Raw genomic sequence first — 20,987 nt, forward strand, 5'->3', positions numbered from 1 at the left:
GCAGGATTAAAAAATTTGGTTAAATGTTAAGATATAAGTCTACGCTTAATTTATAATATGTCACTAAATTTCGAATAATTCCAATAATATTATAATAGAGATTATATTTTCTTAGAGGATATAAAGGACAAACCTGAAAATTTTAGGTCTTTGTTTCTATATCTTTCCAAACCAGAGGAGTTTGTTAGGAGTTTGCGCGTTAGGAAACTTTCTTGCGCAGTATAATAAAATTTGATACACCGCGCAATTTTCTGATAGTTTGAAACTGGTTCAATTTTGTTGGAACAGACTCTTGATTTAGATCTGAAATTGTTCGAAATAATAAAAAAACTTTTCCCCCCTCCCCCCAAAAAACTAATCTAAATAATTTTAATTAAAAAAGTTATAAAGTACAATTAGCAAAATAAATTATATTGCATAAAACTAATATCGATTGTTTTTGTAAAAATTTACTCATTTATAACATTAGGTATTGATGACAACTATTTAAAAAAGGATTGCTTTTATAATTAAGAATATATAATATGGTTACCATAATAGCAGATATTTTTATTGGATAGGTAACACACGTGTCTCGCTGTCGCTCTCTGATGCCTAGTCACATGTTATATTCAACTATTTATGTATACGTCAATGCGAGAAATATAAAGCAAACGGTTACTTTTAAAAATATTTAGAAAAATAAGAGATTATTTTTAGATTACAGTGTTTAATATAAAGTTTGTGTAGATATATGTTTTAGAATAGTCGAAATATGTAGCTGATTAACTGTGGCATGCCTTATGTAAAAAATAGTAATTAATATTGATTTATAATATGCATGAATGTTACAAATTTTGTGTAAATTTTTACTATTTTCTCTGGATATCTCTTATTGTTCCATACAAATTTTTTATTATTCTAGTGTAGACTTAGAAAAATAGCACGCTTGTTAATTTTTTTAATTCTCTCACGAATAGTATTACTGTCAGTATTATTGTCGGGAACTATAATGTTTATATGAATTTCTTCTTGTATTATATTGACAATCACATAACTCAACAGAATCTACTTATCTATTGTTCTTATGGAGTTCTCACACAAATACTATCGTCATGATATAAAAATAATATAGCAATTCTCGTATAAACTAAAATTAATTATTTAACTTTTTTCTTTATTTGAAAAATGTATATAATGATAAAATTCTACGTAATTATTATAATAAATTTATATAGCCTATTGCCTTTTTTCAATTATTTCTTTGCATTTCAGCCAAGTAATTTAGACAGAAAAATATTTAAGAATTAATAACATATGATTATGTATTATAGTGGCATTATGTCGACTTCCAATATATAAGAAGAAAATAAAAAAAAAATTGTGAAATTGTAATCACATAAAATTATATGTATTATACTTTTTTAAATATAAGATAATATTATTTTTAAAATTATTATACACTATTCTATAAAAAAAAATTAGCAACACTGTTCCTAAATCTCAATGTCATATAATATGAAACAAAATACAAATTGATGTTAATAATTCAGAAATGGAATATGCGAAGAAATAATATTATTAATTGTAAGACAGTTAACTTTAAAATTAAAAAATCTAATTTAAAAAAGAACAAATTTTTGTTTACTTTTTTTAATACAAGTATTTTCTACAGCGTGCAAGCATTTTTCTTGCAATTAGCAATATTATTCAAAATACGCAGAGAATAATTGGCGGTGTGATGTCTCCTTTAGAACGGAACCTGATCTATCCCTTGCGAGAGACGACCCTTCGGGGCATACCGTAATCATGCATTAATTATGATCGCTCTGGATGGCACGTAACCACGTAAAATAAGTCTGAGGCAACGTGCAACAACCTCCGCTACGTCATTGCGAAAGGAGCGAGGACCTGAAGATTTGCCCTCTATCCCCGTCCCGTTTGCCTCGTGTTTTAATCTATTTTCCGTGTTTTTAATTAAACGGTTCCTCTATGTCCGCGGTGGATAATCTGGTATTCGTAGCCTTTGCGCGGAGGAGAAATTATCTTCTGCCAATATAACTCCATATTATCATCCTGCTCAATCATGCGCAGCGCTTTTAAACGGCCATGTTACGCATTTCAGCCCGTGTCTCTCGTGTCTCGCTAGAGAGAGTCGGACGGAATTAGCGAAGTTATAAGTGATGCTAGTTGGTCACGCGAAAGATGACTTGGAAATAATTACTTGAAAGCAACGAAATCAATGCGACGATTATTTTAGTCAATCTTAACTACTTGTTTGGCAAACATTGTAGAATTTGGTGTATTTAAGTTACAATTGAACTGCAAGTATAGGTCGAAGTTCTTTATGAATAATTTTTTATATTTTTAAAGAAAAATATTCTTGAATATTATTACACTTAGATTTTATGGAAAATATATACTTGGATATTTTTTATCTTATTTGCGAAGAAACAATTGGAATTCTTTTTAGTTTTTCATACACATCTATATTTATAAAAAAATTGCTTCTAAAATTTTATTTAAATATATAACAAAATTTGACATTTTCAGAAAATTACGAATACATAATATGTATACTTTGCGAAAATAATTTAATGGTAAAGTTAATAATTACGTAGACTTTGTTATACATTTTTTGATTCATTAAATTCGTTCTATACTCAGACGATGCGAATGATATGCTCGAATGTATTATGACGGTTATATTCGTGTGATAATTGAATAAGGGGTTAAGTAATTTACATAAAGTGTTCCTTGTGTGTTTTTGTACCGTTGACAGATAGGAATAGAATTCAAGAGGGTCGTGTACACAGACGAGAAGAAGGATGTTATGTAACGAAACGGAGGCTTTCTCACCCACGTCCCGACACCGACGTGTGACGTAACGCGAAAAGAGTTCATTTGAATGGCATGTGTGCTAAAATTACGCAGGCTAATACGCGCCCTGGTATTACGGTCTTAATGCGTATTGGCTGTCGTGCGATTCTACATTTTTACGAATTCTTTATGTATCTTAAGGCACTGTGGTTATCAGTGCTCCCTGATACAAAGAATTCCGAAGAAAGTTTTACATACTCCTAACGAAAGTTATAATCCAAGTTACAATAATGTGCAGTAGTGAATATTTAAGAAATATCTGTACCCACAGAATTTATTACGAAATTTTAAGTAAAGGGAAGAGAAAGTTGATCGTGTATACTTTTTGTATCATTGTTAAAAAAGAAAATGAACCTTTTGCTCTAAGCGTTAGGGGCCACGCACAGACTTCTGCATAACACGAAATGCATAAATGCATAAGAGAATTAACCAATCAAAGGTCTTTATTTCTATCCTGGGGAGGGAAATAGACGACTCTGATTGATAGATTCTCTTATGCGTCATGCACTATGCGTTATGCAAAAGTCTGTGCGAGGGCCCTTAAGGTTCATTGAGCGCAAATGTTCAAAGATTAAGAAAATATTTGGTAAGTGCGGCAAACTCGTTCGGTCAGGCGAATAAAGATCCAATAACTTCATGCCGCAGCTGCCGGTGAGCGGGTATAACCGGGCAATGCGAGTGTCAACTGTGCACCGAGGCTGCAACTGCGAAAGTTTGTCCGTATACAGGATAATAGTGCATCGGGGGGTGCACAACGGGTTTATTGGAGGCAAGTCCGACATTAGATTTCTTGCTGCCGCAGGTGTAATGTTGTATTTTTCCAAGGAAGACATAAGAAAGCTAAAAAATATATCTTAGAAATGTTGTTCAATTCTTAGATAATGGCATCAATTTTAATTAATACCTCTTTATATTTAATATATTAATTTTTAAGTTACATTTACTATTTTCAATATTTTTACTAAGAGTTGATATTGAAATAAGATGAAATAAAATTAAAGATTTATTTGAAAAAAGAATTTTTTTTTAAAGATTGAGATTTAGAGTTCAGTCATAAATCTCAAACTTCTATCAAAAGATGTTTTTTAAATTTATAAACTTTAAAATTGAGCATAGTGAGCAAAATAAGATTCACTGCAATATTTAGAAATTACCTCTGTCAAGATAAGATTCTAGTATTTTTATAAGGCTTTTGATTTTATCAGCGTATTTTTCGTTAATTGGAATAATCAAATTTGAAACGGATGATCAGTTTGCGCGAAAGACGTCGAACTCTTGATAGTAGCAATGATGTTGGTAACACTACAGGGAGGTATCATTAATATTCATCCTAATAAACTTTGATATGGCGAAGCAACTTGCAATATTATCGTATAGCTATCTTTAGAGTTGGATAAGGGAATAAATGTAGCCAGGAGGATAGTCAGGAGACTGTCTAAGATACTAGAGAGTAAAATCGATTATGATAAATATCTATAATAACGAGCAAATCACATCGACTTTATGTGTGCAAAATGCTTAACCACAATCTATTCGGGTAAAGCTCGGAAAAATTTATGTATAGGTGCTAACGTATTTTATCAGTAAATATGTTCTGATTGACGAAGCTAGTCATCATGTAGATTCCTTTAAATATATTATGACATATAGCAGTTATTTTTATATTTTGTATATAATGTAATAATTTGTAAAGATTAAAATAGGAATTATTTTAACCAGAATATTATTATCCTAAACAAGTTATGTTGATATTAATAACGTTTTGTTTTGTTAAAAAATTGTATAATACAAGTAGAAAGCACGAGTCATTTATTATGTGATATCTTTGGTATTTAAATTTTCTCATTATTCATAAAAATACATATTGGCTGAATTCTCTTTTCTTCTCTTAATTTTCTCTAAACTAAAACTTTTAATTACGCTTTATTTTACATGAAACTACACTAAATTATATAGACAGACAAGAGTAGTAAATGTGGCTAAAAATCGAAAAATCTGCGAGTTTAACCATGGAATCAATTAGGGACGGTGCACGTTTTACGATCTATGTTTGTAGTTTCGCCTGTAGGTCAAAAGTTAAAGCGGAAGGCATTTATCGAAGAACGTTAATTATAAATTGAAAGACGCGCGTTGCAGGTCAAAGGTCGGGGTTATGGTTATGTTAATAGCGAAGATTATGATTATGGTCATGATCTATAATCCATAAATGGCTAAATGCCATGAGAAATCGACAATGTAGGAGTAGTATGCCTGCAGAACTTGCAATATACAGATATTTTTATAAAGTTTTATAAAAATAATTAATATCTCGCACTCCATGATGTGATAAATTTTTTGTCTCTTGCATGTTCGATTATATGCAGTTATTAGCACACCGGTACGGATTTCGCACTTTTAATTACAGTAAATTTGAAAATAAATTTTTAAATTAAAATTTATAACTTCTACTCTTCAAATTTTACTTCCACGTAATATTTAAGCTTGGGGGATGCTTTGGGTAGGATTTGTACAGTGGTATAAGTTTAATCTGGAAAAAATGCCTAATATCGACAATAGAATTTATTTGATATTTTAACAGCAGGATATTTTTGCTTGGAAAATACAATTATTACGAGATAATTATTTGAAGGGCACGGAGATTGCGTAAATACAGGGTAGCGGACAATGCACCGTAATCTATGTACTTTTCCCGTGCTGCAGAGCGACTTTTATACCTTATCGTGGCATCGATCATTAATTATAGTACGGGACAACAATGGGAGGAGATGCAGACAACAAAAGAGAGAAGGGGTGTGAGTGCCGCTCTATATTCTCTATTTCTGCATGCTTGCAAGCCACACGTGTGCGGGCCAGGCGGGATAATAGTTTCCGGCGTGTTCGATACAGCCGTGTTGTGCGTTTCAATCTTATTTACATCCCAAGACGTCGATAAAGTCTCTTATCTCACATTAAGTCACTTATCTTACGATAAGTAATCATAGTTTATAATAATGAAATATATATAGGGTTACGGATTATCCGGGAAGTGCGCATTAAATAGCGTGCATTAATTTATAATTTATAATTCTTTAAGCGTTATACAATACACAGGCTGTTTCGTTAAATCTGATGTAATAAATGTTGATCTTAATCGATAAAATTACACGAATTTGCAAGCAAAAGATAAGTGTACTCAAGTTTAATTTCTGTTATGATTACACATACAATCAATTTATTGCATATTTAAATAAGATATCATATCGATTAATTCGATACCAATCTTATTATAGGATGGATACGTACAATTCTGAACAATTTGTACTTACACATTCATAAAACACGATATTGAATTAAAAAGTTTATTAATAGAAAACAAAAAGACAAAAGTTTACTAATGACATATTAAATTCTTGATTTTAATATTTAATACGACAAATTATGAAGTATAGTTGTACTATAATCTTATTAATGATTTATTGGCTCATTCTACACCAATCAAGTTTAAAAATAAAATATTACAATAATTGTTTAGTATATATATATAAATTAAAACATATTTAGATAATTTTATGATACACTAAAAAAATAATTTACTAGATTGAAATAAATATTTTTGCAAATAGTACCAAGCAGAAGTTTTGTAAAAAATAAATAATATTTATTTCAAATAAGATAATATTTTCTATAATTTATAAAATGGATTATACATTTTTTACTTGCAACTTCTGCTTGGTACTATTTAAAAAAATATTTATTTTGTTCTAGTAATTTTTTTTAGTGTAATAATTTTATCAAATGCATGTTTATTGATTTATGTTATGCAATCTCTTTTTGGCTTAACAGTTTTTTTTGCGAAGGTTTGTGTAATTATACTTAATGTTTAAGTATCATTTGTATTGATAAATTATATTAAAGATTTACATTACGTGTACTTACCTTAACATTTTGTAAACTGCTGCAAATGTTTTATTTTGTTAATAATTTGTTGAAATTATTTATAATAATTTTTTTTATTAAATTACAGTAATTTCAAGAAGTTATTTAATAGTGTTGTTTTGCATTATTTAAAATCTGTTAGCAATTATGAATATTTAGAAATCTTTAGTGGTTGACATACAAGTAAAAATTAATAAATATTTTTTTTTAATATCTTTTTCAAATAAAAATGTACAAGAAATGTTTATAAATATTGTCATAATTTAAGCTATACATTTAAACTGAGATTAAAATAAGGGAAAATAGATTACGTTCATTCGTATTGTCAATATATGTAGGATCATGTATAATATAAAATTATTTTACACCTAGGAATGCAAGTAATACATAATGAGGTATATATTGAAATTTAAAACAACGCAGCGTTATATTCAATATTATCTTTCTTTATATTTCTTTTATTATTTCTAAAAATTATATGGCGACGATATGGTGGGGTCTTGTGTTCAAGAAGCGAAAGAAAAGATGAGCGAGCAAGATGCGCAAATTTGATCAGAGATTCATCAGAAATTCATTTAATCAATTTATTCGTCAATTTTCATTATTTTTTGCTCCCATCTCTTCCCTCTCCTTCTTATTCTCATTCGCGAAGACGATGATAAGAAATGTATTTTTCAGGAATAGGACAAAAGAGAAAAAAAGTCGCAAATTTTGAGGATTTATATCACAAGATAATCGAAAATGGCAATGTGTTTTGGTTAAGAGAGGACAATCGTCCTGCGGGCGGATATTTTACGTATCTCGTTTGAAGTGTCTGGTTTACATTAAATATCCGCTGATAAAATTCAATCGGCCTCCTCGCATTTATTATTTTTATTAATTAAAAATATTTGTCTATGATCTTAATAATTTCAGTCTATGAAAATTAAATACATTTTAAACATGGCAGTGCTAAACTGGTTCTGTTTCCGTCTTTGAATCCAGAATTGTGCCGACGATGCGATTATGTCTGCATATCATTTTGCTGTTGATAGCTTTATACTATTAAGTTTTTTTTTTATTAATAGCGGAAATTGTCTCATAATAATTTTTTTACAAATGTAGTTTAAATTTAAAAAAAAGCTATATTTAATTTCTTATTATATTATAGAAATTCTTTCTTGGATATTTAATAAATGAGGTAAAAAGTGGCAAATATGTTATTTTACTGGAAGAGTCCGAAAACGTAATAGTAAGACACGAAATTAAATTTTTGTAGTAACGATTAAAACAATATGTTACTTTGTTCCATCTTTATAATTAATGAATAGAGAATGTAATTGAATAAAACAACACTACATATCTTTTATCTATGTAGTTAATTAATCTAATAATTAGCCGTGACAATTGACAAGCATCACACTCGCGCATCCACGTGCACTTTTCCAAATTTTACAAACCTTGCCGTTTTATTTATAAGCATTCACTCGTAAGAGTTGTCTTTTACCCTTGGTATCGTCGAACCACTCATTTTATCTCACTCGCACTCGCAGAGCATGCTTATTGAAATTATTCAGAATCCGTTGAAAATATCTGTGCATATTATGTTAATCTGTGTGTATCATATTAATGGTATCCGATTGCAAAACGAGAGAAGTGTCCAGAGTAATTCATACTTTTTATTTCCTTCGTTTAGTTCTGCATGAATATGAACTGTGTTTGTATATATTTGACAATGTATTTGTTCCGTTAGAAATCAGTTCTTGTTTGAATTGTAAAAAAAAATATAATTTTTACATATACATTAAAATTTATTTATAAAGGCAAATGACTACATGCATTATTGTGAAACGTTTTTCATAATAATGCCGAGTAATACCGAGAATTACAAAATTCTTACTGTGAATAAGACGAGGAAATCTACAAGTCTATTTTTCGTAGACGAGAAAAATAGTCTGCAGCATTATTATTACACATTATATATATGATATGCTGAATATTTAAATAGAGAACATTGTTACACGTCGGTCCAATTTCAATTCCGGCGGAAGTAGTCGCTCATTTTGTCATTAACTATTATCAAACGTACGATATAATGTGCTCTGTCGTGCATGGGAAACAACTTGCTTTGAATTTGATATTACTGTGATAAAATGGCAGGCGTCCATCTCGCATTTAATTCAATGAAAATATTTACTTTACGATCTTTTACGCTGTGTGTAGAGTATAATTGAAAAAAATTTATAAAATTTTATAATTTATGAAAAATGATTACTTTCCGATATTATTTATATTTTATTTTATTGTCATGTTGGTATTAAAATCTCTGAGCAGAACGACGATATTTTCAACGGATTCGGGTACCTATAGGACAGACACAACATACATAAAACAAATGATCAATGCGCGTGATTGATGAGTAATGATCGTAGACTTATGTACACGGAGTCAACTGTTTAAAATAAATAAGTCTTTAATAAATATGCTACATAATAAATTCTAAAAAAAAAAGCAAAAATCGCAGCGAGGTTTTTCCAACAGACTTATCTAGATTCGATGAAACTTTTACTTCGAGAAACAAGGAGATGTGACTTTTTGTTAAATAATAATTCAACGGAATGAATTTTTTAAGTACTCGATAATCAAGCAATTTTCAAATATTAAATGCCGACCTATAATAAAGATTGTGAATATAAATGAGTATTGTATGTTATATGGCATCACATATTATTTACTTCATTACTCATTGAGACAATCAATCTTTTATTTTAGAAACATTTCTTTTTGGGTTATTTATTTTGGTAATCGATTTTGTGAAATTAAATTGCAACTTATGTGGAATTCAAAAATAATAAGCATTACTTTCGTTGCGAGAAACTCGCACAGTGCCACGAAAAACAGAGTTTGGTAAATATATTAAAAAATTTATTGCAATATATTTAACAAAAGTTAAATATATCGACTACTTGTTCATAATAACTTTGATTAAATATTTCACGCAACGATAAATCGTATATTTGCATGCGACTTCAAAATCTGGACTATAATAAATTGTAATTATAATATAATGGAAACGCTAAGTAAGTTCTTCACAATTTTCACGTTGGCACTGTTGAGCCCGTCGCGAAACGAGTTCCTGAAATAAAATTAGAGGCGCGAGGAATAACGAGTAGATGGAACTCGAATGACCAGCATATGCAATTCGTGTCGACCTGATTAATCGATCTCCTTGGTAAAATAAGAAAGCCAGTATTCTCTCTCTTTCTCTCTCTCCACTATGCTCCATTATAAATACTGAGATTACGTCGAACGAAATTTACTTTACGCATTTCAAATTATACATACGTCGCCCGTAGAAATTGCGTTTTACAGCATTTGATTGCGAGATATCGCGAGTCAAACTCGCAATTTGATTAATCGCTCGCAGGAATTTCCTCAAGCTCGCGGTATCTAAACACAAACAGGTGGCTCTTGAAATATATCTTTTCCATAACCTACAATTTGTATGTAATTTATGCTAGTTAAAAAAATTATCTCATTACGTAGTGTAATTGAAAACGCTTCGCTTTATTTCGACGAAATGCGTAAAGCGTAATTTCGTCACGAGGCAACTAATTTTTATTGAACAGTTCGTCTCCTCAATTAAATTGACATCTATTATCGCCCCGAGAATAATCGTATTTTATGCTCGTAAGTCAAATTGATTTCATCGTTCATACGCCGTTTCTCTTTTTTTTTTAAGTCTCTTATTGTCTTACTCTCCTCGCTTGCTAAAATATCATCATTCTTGACGCGCTAATCGCGCTAGTTAGGACGAAGATCGGCAGTAATGTACAGAAAATTTTCTACGTCGATATGTTGGCGAGATGAAAGCGGTTCATGTCAAGAAAGTATTTTGTTCAACAATTCAGATAAAATCTGTCATTTGAAACAACGTCTTAATTTTACGTTATAATCTGCTCAGATTATTTTCTAACCCGCGCCAATATTATTGCGCGGTCTCTGCCTCTAAATCTTTTACAATTTACATTTTCATATTTATCTACTGCCATTTAATGCAGATCTTGACCCCCTTGTATTTTCCTCACTCAATTTTGTACGACTAAATGGATTTATTAATACTCTCTCCATGCTTTTGTGCCTAATAGTAACATTAATTAAGAATAATACGGTCACGTTCATTAATTTCTAAATTTATAATTTATGATGATACATACCTAAATTGTCATGCTGGAAATACTTTGCAGTTGTTAAAGCTATTAAAGATGTTGATATCGAAGACATCTAGTTGTATAAGAAAATTATCATTGTTTTGATTATGAATAGTTCCTTACTTTGAAAGTAATGTAAGTTAAATCTAAAATATGCGACATGCATTTCTTTTTTCAAAATAAATAGCTCAATTTTGCACGGAAGTATTTTTAGAGCAATATATAGAGCTTTTTCGGAGTCCTATACAAACAAGCTTTATCTATAAATTCTTACATAGTTATATGGAAATTATAAATTTCTCTAAAAAAAAAAAAGGATATTGATCTAAAAGTACTCGGCAAACAAATATTGTCCGAGGTCAGAAATGGCACGTTTCGCATGCATTACGTCGACTTACCGTGCTGCAATAGAATCGAAACTAGCTAATAATCTTGCTTCTAATCCAATGAAAATTACAATTCTGCGGTACCATCTAGGTGATACGCATGACCTGTTTTGCAGCCAGGAAGTACTTTGAGATTAAAATTATTTCGTGCTCGTTATCTGGCGGTTTGATATTCTCTCATTTCGATGCCACCGGTAATTACCCCTTTCGGATAACGAGCATGAGAGAGACACGCATTGGCCGGCACGCTCTTGTCTTGTTCAAACAAACGTGATCAGGTATTCTTCGCTTTTTTTTAAATGTCCATCGATTCTCGACACGAACCGCGTCTCTCACCGTAAATGCTTGGGAATCGATATCGAAACGATTTCGGTGAACGCAATTTACTACCGTTACGGATTTTTTTATTTCAGTGTGTGTCACAATGTCTTTCTCGTTGCACGAAATATGTTATTAATATCGATGTCTTTAATGTTTATTAGTATACATGCTATCAAATTTTAAATAATTCTCTTATGACGATCTTTGAGTTTGATATTATCTTAAAGTATTTTCATCGTTCAAGAAACTGTAATTTTTTAATTGCAGGATTATATTTAAAGAAATTTTCGGAGAACATATTTAAAGACATGTTTTCCTTAATATTATTATAGTAAATTAATTTAATATAAGAGATTTCTAAAAATTGAAAGATTGTTCTTTTTTTTACATCTTTATAGTTGCAATTATATTGATAGAATTAAATTTTGATAATTAGATTAATAAAGCAATTTAATTATGTTAAAATGTCTTTAATGCCTAATTAAATCTTTATTATCTTTATCTAAAGTTTTATAATCTTATTTAAGTCTGATTGAGATTTAAAAGCGATATGACGAATAAATATTACCGTTTTGCTCATTTTCGATTTACATTTAATTTAATTTCTTTAAGTGTTTATATAAATCGACCTCACCGAAATAGCAACTATATCGGCCCCCTTATACTGCAGCGAGTATCAAAATTTCAGCACGACACACGTCGTGTGTCACCTGCTCGTCACATGAATGTGGAGTAAGTCGTAACGTAGAGAGTGATTGCTATGTACACGTTAGTTTACAACGACATTTGCGCACAAATCAGCCTTCGGCCATCCGAGGGATGCGTCACATCGCCAGTCTCTCCAGCGGGAATCTCGTCGTAGTCCGTGAGATCGTATCGGTCATATCGAAATCACCGTCCTCGCAGTTCCTTTCGTTCAGTCTGAACGTTGTAGCTTCCGCGATAACTTCGCCGGAGGCTGCCAACGTGCTGGACTCTACCGTTAGGATCGCAAGTTCACTTGTGATGGTCGAGGACGATTCCTCGTCGACGAGCGAGGAGTGTGATAGCGAACTCGTGGAATCCTCGCCGGATTCCTGCCAGGATAAGGACGAGGAGGGGGGAACTGGCGAGAATTCAGGCTGAGGGGTTGTAGTATAGGCGCATCTATCTTCAGGAACTTTGGTAGTTGACGGTGGGGACGCTATTACGCTCCTCGACGTCGCCGACATTTCTGGGATCGATCTCGGTCGACCTGGCGAACCCGCGTTACCCGAAAGAAGCTTTTCTATTCTACTCATCGGTCTCGCGAGGTGATTCCTCGAGGACGGCGATGACTTTTTACGGTCAGACGGTGGCGAGCTCGGCCTTCTGATGGAGAAAAGAGCGGTTGACGCACCAGGAGGAGACGGCGAAGAGGACAACGTGGCTGTCGAGGCTCGCTGCTCCTCGCTGACGGGCGCCGTTAGCGACGAAGAGCCCCGGGACGAGGATGTCGTGCCAGGCCCGTACTGCCTCCGGGATGCCGGCGCCGCCGTGCTCCCCGGGCTCGTCTGCTGCTGGCCCATCGTCCTCTTCCTCTTCTTCTTCCCGTCCGTTAAATCAGGCTTTTTACTTTGACTGTCGGCGACGATGACGTTTGGCTTTTTCGCATTTGACCTTGGTGCTTTGTTCTTACCGTTGAGCGTGAGGTTCCTGCCGCCGCCGTCGCCGCTGCCGTCTATCCGCGACTTCCGCTTCTTCGCCGGCACCGAGAGGGCCTGCCGCCTGCAGGCCTCCTCGCTGGCCGCCCCCTCGCAGGACCTCTTGGATTCCGGCGTGGTGCTGCTGGCCCCCCCGATCATCTCCGATGACGCCGCGGTCCAGTTCGGTTCGGTGCTCGTTACTGATTCCACGACCGACTCCTCGGGGACTTGGCATTGGGGACCGGGCTGCTCGCCCGACCTGCACCTTCGCTTCCGCTTTCGCCTTTTCTTTCGCTTACGGCATCTGAACCTGTCCCTGCCGTCCTTCTCCCGGGGCGGCGGGGTGGAACAGATCGGTGGCTGCGCCACGCCGTCGCAAACCTGACGGCGATGGTGACAGCGGTGGCGCACCTTGTGCTGGTTCAGCATGGTCTCCAGGCGATCAGGCGAGATCACCTGTGTCAGCACCCGAACGTTGGTTGACAGTTTACCCAGCTGACCCCGGACTTGCACCTTCCTCGGTTCGCCGTTAGATTTCAGACCGATATACAGTGTCTTCTTCGCCGTGGACCAGTGTACCGAGCTGTACGTGTTGTAATTGTGTTGCTCTAGATTCTCGTTGAACTCACACTCTTTTGTGGCGTTGCGCTGAAACAGAAATTGAAGGAATTAATAATTTCATAAAATAACGAGTTTTATTATGTAGAAAGGTTCTTGCAAGTATGAAGAAGAAGAAGAAGCTGTTAACGAGTTCATAAAGCTACTGCATATATTTAGATTCTTTTATTTCTTTCGTTCTTATCTGATTTAAAAAGATTTATTGGCTCAAGTGGCTCAAGACCACTTTACTTACTTCTTGCGTTGCATATTAAGTGTTAGAACACGTTAAATTGATTAATTACAACTATCTTGTTGATTGATGAGTAAATGTATATTTAATAACTTTAAAATAAAAAAACCTTAATTGAGATAGCTGAAAGAAAAAGAAAATTAAAAAAGCCAACATTTTTATTGAAGGAGATGGAGAGTATATAATTAAAAATTTGAAATTTTATTTTACAGTATATCCCGAATGTATGTATGTACGTACATTCACAGTTCCGTTTATAAATATATTGATTACATGTAGCTAACTTCAAGTATTTCGTAAAACAAAAAGCAAGAATTTTAAACACATTTCTTACAAAACAGGATTTTTGCTTATTTATGTGTCCTTTTTTCTTAATTAAACTCACGATGCAACTCTCAGTTTGTACAGTGCGCGACATGCTCTCGGCATTATCCGTTCGGTCAATAGTGGACGATGCACACGTGCACAAAACGAGGTTAATGCAAGTTATAGCGCTAGCCGGTCTCCTTAGCGGAGCATTAAGGATAATGCGGAACCGAACTGCCCAACGGTCGTGTACAATGAACATTAGGACGTTTTCGCTGGCTAGCGAGGTGTATTGTGCTCTGCTTTGTTACAACTTTGTAGTTGAACGGAAGCAGCCGTCTTCTTCACAGACAATTACACTTGTTGGTTCAACTGGAGAGATGGACAGTTCAAACCGCTTTATCCGCCATGTGGCGCATTCGAGCGTACTTTGTACGAGGAAACCAAAAGCACAGAGCCATCAGGAATACAAATTCTTCAAATACGTTGAATAAATAGATTGAAAGAAAAATTGATTTGACATTCTGTCAAAATTAAAATAATTATTCTTTTTGAAATTGAACTTTAGTTTCTGTCGAGTAGAAGAGAAGCGACTAATTCCACATTCACCGAGCGGGCAAATAATCCTGTGTTATTAATAACCGTATTACGTCAATTAATTTGAGTTTCAGCGACAAAACTGAATCATTTCATGTCGCGGTTAAATGCGATATATGATGGATCTCATTGAACGTTACATGTGCAGCACAAATACACTAAACGAGCCCTCGGATTCTAGTAAGCAGCATATAATAACAAAGCGATCAAGGGAAGCGCCGCGCGCAATCTAAACAAACTTTCGTATTTTCCCTCGTTTATTTACGACGAAAAAAAGATGAAGGTTCTGCCAATCAGTCTGTATAATAAAATACAGATGAATAGTAAATACAGATGAAATTATTAGGGGGGTTTTCTTTCCTTTCGAGGCGTATATGTATATGTATAAAGTCACACGGAGCATAAAATCAACGAAATATATTCGATACGTGATATATTTTTTTGCGTCTCTATAATCCATAAAATCTATAAATTTAAATCGTCAACGAGACAATAATAATAAAATAAATAATAAATTATTCTAAAAGTAATTTAGTGATAGATCTTTTTTTTTGCATTGCAAATTGATTGTGTTATGAAAACAATTGATACAGTGTAGTGTAGCAGCGTTTAAAAAAAAGAAAAAAATTGACTTGACATAGAAATGCATGCATGTGACAATTTTATTAAATAACTGCATCTACGTTTAGGTAATGTGCATTCATATTTAAATTAAATGATTATTAACAACTCTTACGATTTTGTTTTTATAAACTGTTGGGAAAAAATAAATATCAAGAATACTACATTATTTGTTTTTTCTAAAAATTTTAGATCTTTTTTAGGAGTTAGGAACTTTCTTCAAAAACGATCGCAATTTCCGTAAATTATGTCGGTTGCGTTGAGTCAGGTCATTTTGGCAGCTATTTCAACGAAGCGGAAGTACAGTGCAAATGCCAAGAATAATGTATACACTGCACTGCTAATATATGCAAGAATGTAGACAAGATTTTTGGCAGAATTTTTATTAAAATATCATACAGCAATTAATATTTATAAGATTTGCAGAAAAATAATTATTTTTTCCAATTGTAACAATTGTATCAAAGCTTTGAAGTTATTCTGTTTTATACTCTAACATTTTTCCTATATATAGTATTTTTATCACTTAATTTTTAAATTAATATACAGTGCTATTTTCTTAAAAAAAATTAATTTGGATGCCATGCAAGAAGATTTCAATTTGCAAAACTTAATAAGTTTTACATATACATAATTTTGACATACAATTAAATATAGCAGACAAACTCGGTATATTTACGGAATGTATGTCACACATACATATTTATCGAACATATATTTATCGATGCATTACGGGTACATGATTGATATACGGATCATTAAATATCTGTTACCGGATTGTAAATTATTTGGGTAGCCGAAAAAAACGAACGTGGTAACGGTAGTCGGTTAATGAAATGCAAGATGAAAGTAAAAAGAACCGCACGTTTAATCGCATTCTTATTTCTACTGTTGATTAAAATATATTGCTTCGGTATATTAATTTTTTGTTTTATACTTGAAACGAAGATATGCTTTGCATACAATTTTTTTTTTAATTCTAGCTTTCGGGATATGCGATTATATTTTTTTATTAGTTATATTAATTTTCAGAACAAAATTCTTTAATTTCTACACTCTTATTTTCCAAGTCCTTAGTGCAAATACTTATGAACAACCAGAAAACATGTTTATTACGTCGTACTTATTTTATGACACATTTCTTCTCAAATCTATTTACTGCATTTCTCTTATATTCATTTTTCACATTTAAAGAAATTTGAAACTTAAGAAATACAAAATAAAAATTGTATTTTATTTTTGTGAAATTTTATATGGATCTTATTTTATCGAAAAAGTTTATAATTTTTGGACATAACGATTTTTTAAAAAAACTTAATGTGCTCCGATAATCATCGAGCAATTTCGAGGAGAATGTAGAAATTGCAAATGATGTTAATGGCGTTAGCGGTTAATTACAGCGTCGCAAATCGCAAAGTTGTAGCAAATAATGATTTCGTAAAACAAAATAACTATGGCGACGGCAAAGAATGATCAGAAAAATGCAACTACCTTTTTATTTCATTTCTACATTTTTTATTTTTTATTAAATTTAAATGAAACATACATAAATATACTAATGCTTACAATAAAAATAACATGCTTTATATTAAAACAAGTGCTTTATTGGTTTTATTAAGTGTTTTATTACTTATTATTAATTTTGATTTAGCACATATGAAATCGTTATATTATTTTATTTTTTATATACAACAACGTGAACTAAAAGTTATAATTCGAGAAAGCAAACAGCAGGTGGTTCGTTCGGTTCCGCGCAATTAACGAGGTGCAATCGAGTTGACGAATAATTAGGGTCGTGTCATGATAATGAATTACGTACAATCCTTTATCGTATAATTGCAAAGTTAAGAGTCATTGAGAGTGCGCGCGCATATTTGCACGTACACATCGAGCCAATTATTCGAGAGGCCTTAGAAGTACCGCTGATCATCCTTTATGTCGTTTGGTAATCGGACACTATTATCATCATTTAGATCAAATTTCTTAGTGAAAGACTAATGTATTACGCTAAATTATTTATTAAATCGTTGGCCGTAATAAAAAAACTTATGAACAAATTTCCGTTATATAACTATTAATTTTTTATAGTAAAAGAAATAAAAAATTATTTTTATTATACAAATAAACTAAATGCAAATTTTGCTTTATAAATAATTTCAGACAATTATCTATAAATTCTTTTTATTTTTCTGCTAATTTAATATTTTATTTGTGACAATAAAAGTACAGAATTTTAAACTATTGAATTCTCATAACAATACTTACACGAAAAGAAGAGTTTTGTTAAAGTATCTAAAAATTTACCTATATATAAAACATAGGTCTGAAAATAATTATATTAAATTATAAATATAACTATAAAAAGATAATACTTAAGTATGATGAGCTGCAAAAAGTTTTAACATTCAGCAACCAGCTTAAAACCGTTCAATTATTAGCTTAATTAAATTATTTTCAGTAGATCTGTATTCAGCTAAATTTTTAGATACTTTAATTAAACAATTTTTTCCATATTTCTTATTTTTTCTCTTTCTTAAGCAAATGTCTAATAATCTTATTCATGAAATCTTATTCTATATGTCTAATAATCTAATTCATGGAATCTTATTTGTTAGATACTTACGTTGGGTATCTAATCTTATTCAGATGATGAAAGAGATAATCGAGCCATAAATATATAATTGTATATTTAGCATCCGGTTCGATTTTGGTTAAGATACTGTCCAGATAGAAATTATTTGATTTGTAATCGCGCCTTGATAAATCATAATACGTTAATGAAGAAATGCGTCGCATCTAATCCAATTAGTGTATTAATTACGTTATTAGATACACCGGCTCGAAGGAAGGGATTACACGCGCGGCGCCAATAATCGTAAATTACAGGATTGAATCTTTAATTTCGTTTATACGCTATAGTAGTCACACTACTTGCGATATTACTAGATTTATATCGCGTAGGAACGGTCCCAAGACATTAATAGCGCAATTTTTATTACTCGGCGATCTTTTATCTTTGTTGGAGATTTCACACGTTCGTATGATTTCTACCCTCTGGTTCTATCTTTCAACACATTGGTATTTCACTAACAAATCACTAAATGAATTATTGTACGTTTTTAATTTCCAAATAACAAATAATAAATAAACAAATAAAAAGTAGTTTATAATATCATTGTAAATTTAACTTCTGTAAAGGATTTGCAGTAAAAAATCAAAATTTGTGAGCAAAAAAACATCAATTAAACCAATATTAATGCAAATGATTAGATTGTCAATTTTATTTTTTAATTATATACGTATATAATAATTTTTCTTACTCGACTGTATTATTTTACGCATAAAATGATTAAACCAATTCTGCATAAACCGCAAATCTACATTGAAATGTCGAACGTCGAAATATTTTTGTCTAACGAATTTCAAAGTTAAATGAGAACAAAGGTGAATGCCCAGATTTTGTAAACATATATCGATCAAACAGCCGAAATATTTTAGTATTTAGCATTTTAGTATTTAATATTTAGAATCCATAAAAAAGGGATTATGGATCCCTCTTCTTACACGGCGATAAACGATTTCGTTCAACCTATTTATTCAAAAAAAAGCTAACGGAACGATTTTAGCATAACTAAAACTAATGCTTGCGTCCTTATTACTCATCGCATTAATACAACTTTCCTGGCGGAGAACAAAACGCTCGAGGGAAAGCAGTGGGCACTTGCGGGATTGTGTAGATTAGAATATTAGTAGTTCTGAAATTTATTATTTAGAATACAAACTGTTAAAGATGATTTTTCCTGACTAGACTCCCGATAATCATGATAAAAGATTTTCCGATCGTCGTTCGATAATGGCCGCCTACGTGTCGGTCGTTCACTAAACATACGAATGAGAGGATTTACGGGTTTGGCGTGTGCAGATGCATGGCCGTGCATCGGCGTGGTTGCTGGGTCACGGAGTATATTCTTGTTTCGACGATGTCAAGAAGAAGCTGCGCTCGGTAAAGCACGCGAAATACGATGCCGGTGTCTACCACGCGAGAAGACGCATTACCGAAAGGGAGCGTCAGTGGTTCTTTAGCGGCGCGGTGTCGGGTAATTTTCCTTCCGTCGAATTGTCCCTTTAACTTCGGCCGGCGCGGCGGGCGGATCCCGACGAGCATCCCGCTGCGATGTGTCGGGATTGGTATTAGCGTGTAACGTGCTAAGAGGGCTTGGTAAGATTAATTTGACATTGTAATTACCGAGTACTAACATGTCAGTGTGTGTGTGTGTGTGTGTGTGTGTGTGTGTGTGTGTGTGTGTGTGTGTGTGTGTGTGTGTGTGTGTGTGTGTGTGTGTGTGTGTGTGTGTGTGTGTGTGTCGCGTGTCGAAGTATATGTCATTGTAACAATGTTGCATAAATTCTAGTTTTTTAAAGACATACGAAGAAATTAAATAATCGATATTTTTCGATACGCAGTGTAACGATACGATTTTCTAATCGTTAAATTTATCTGTTGAATCTATCAAATTATTATAAATTAGTTAATTTATCTATTTGATGAAAATTATAAAATGATGGTTATTAATTTTGTCATTAAGATATCGGAAAAACGAATTGCTGCACTTGAATTATTTTTGTAATTGTAATGAATTCTATTATATAGACTTAAGAAATTTTTAATTTCAAAATATTTAATTAATCTTACTTTATTGATAGTTTTACTTTTTCTTAAGGATTGTAAGACAAGAGCGCCTGTGGTATCGATTTTATTGTTTACCATAAATACTATCGATTAAATTGATATTTACGATCCTGTTCGCGTGTAATATCGATTACTGCTGCAATATTTAGGCCAAGATAATAGAAAATTTTACAATTCTGAGGTTAGAAGAACGAAGGTTAGAGTTAAAATCACGAGTGCTCTCAAGGCATGTTCATCTCAGGATTATTTAGAGGTATTCTTTCGAACGCCCACCGGTCACCCACCAGCCACCAGTCGCCGCTGCTATAACAAGAGGGATCGCCGAGTTTGTCTCTTTGGCCTAAACGAGACGGGTCGAATGGAACTCGAGAGTGAGCCTCCCTGTTCCTCCACCTTCTTTCACCTTCCGACACAGACCTATGTGTAGCGCATAAACAGCCGTCTATCATAATATTTGTGCTCGTGTCGGCGACTTGAATTATGTTGTAACGACCAGTCACGGAGAAGAAGACGACCCGAAAGAAAGAGTTACGTGTGTTCGAGAACGAGGGGCGAGGGGCAGCGGGGGGGCTTGTGGGTGCGCGTATG

General features: G+C 32.9%; 1 protein-coding gene and 1 long non-coding RNA gene across 2 annotated transcripts in view; one reads left to right on the plus strand and one right to left on the minus strand.

Moving 5' to 3' along the window:
• LOC118647774 overlaps positions 1-20,987 on the plus strand; it is a 64,903-nt gene that overhangs the window by 37,698 nt on the left and 6,218 nt on the right. The gene's annotated exons all lie outside the window — the stretch shown is intronic.
• Positions 6,965-20,987, minus strand: part of LOC105830038 — a 91,607-nt gene continuing 77,584 nt past the window's right edge. The window contains exon 3 of the mRNA XM_012669166.3: positions 6,965-13,983. Coding sequence (XP_012524620.1) covers positions 12,496-13,983 — 1,488 coding nt within the window. The 3' untranslated portion in view covers positions 6,965-12,495. The remainder of the gene's footprint in view (positions 13,984-20,987) is intronic.

The sequence above is a fragment of the Monomorium pharaonis genome, chromosome 10 (genome assembly GCF_013373865.1).
Source record: "Monomorium pharaonis isolate MP-MQ-018 chromosome 10, ASM1337386v2, whole genome shotgun sequence".
Classification (NCBI taxonomy): Eukaryota; Metazoa; Arthropoda; class Insecta; order Hymenoptera; family Formicidae; genus Monomorium; species Monomorium pharaonis.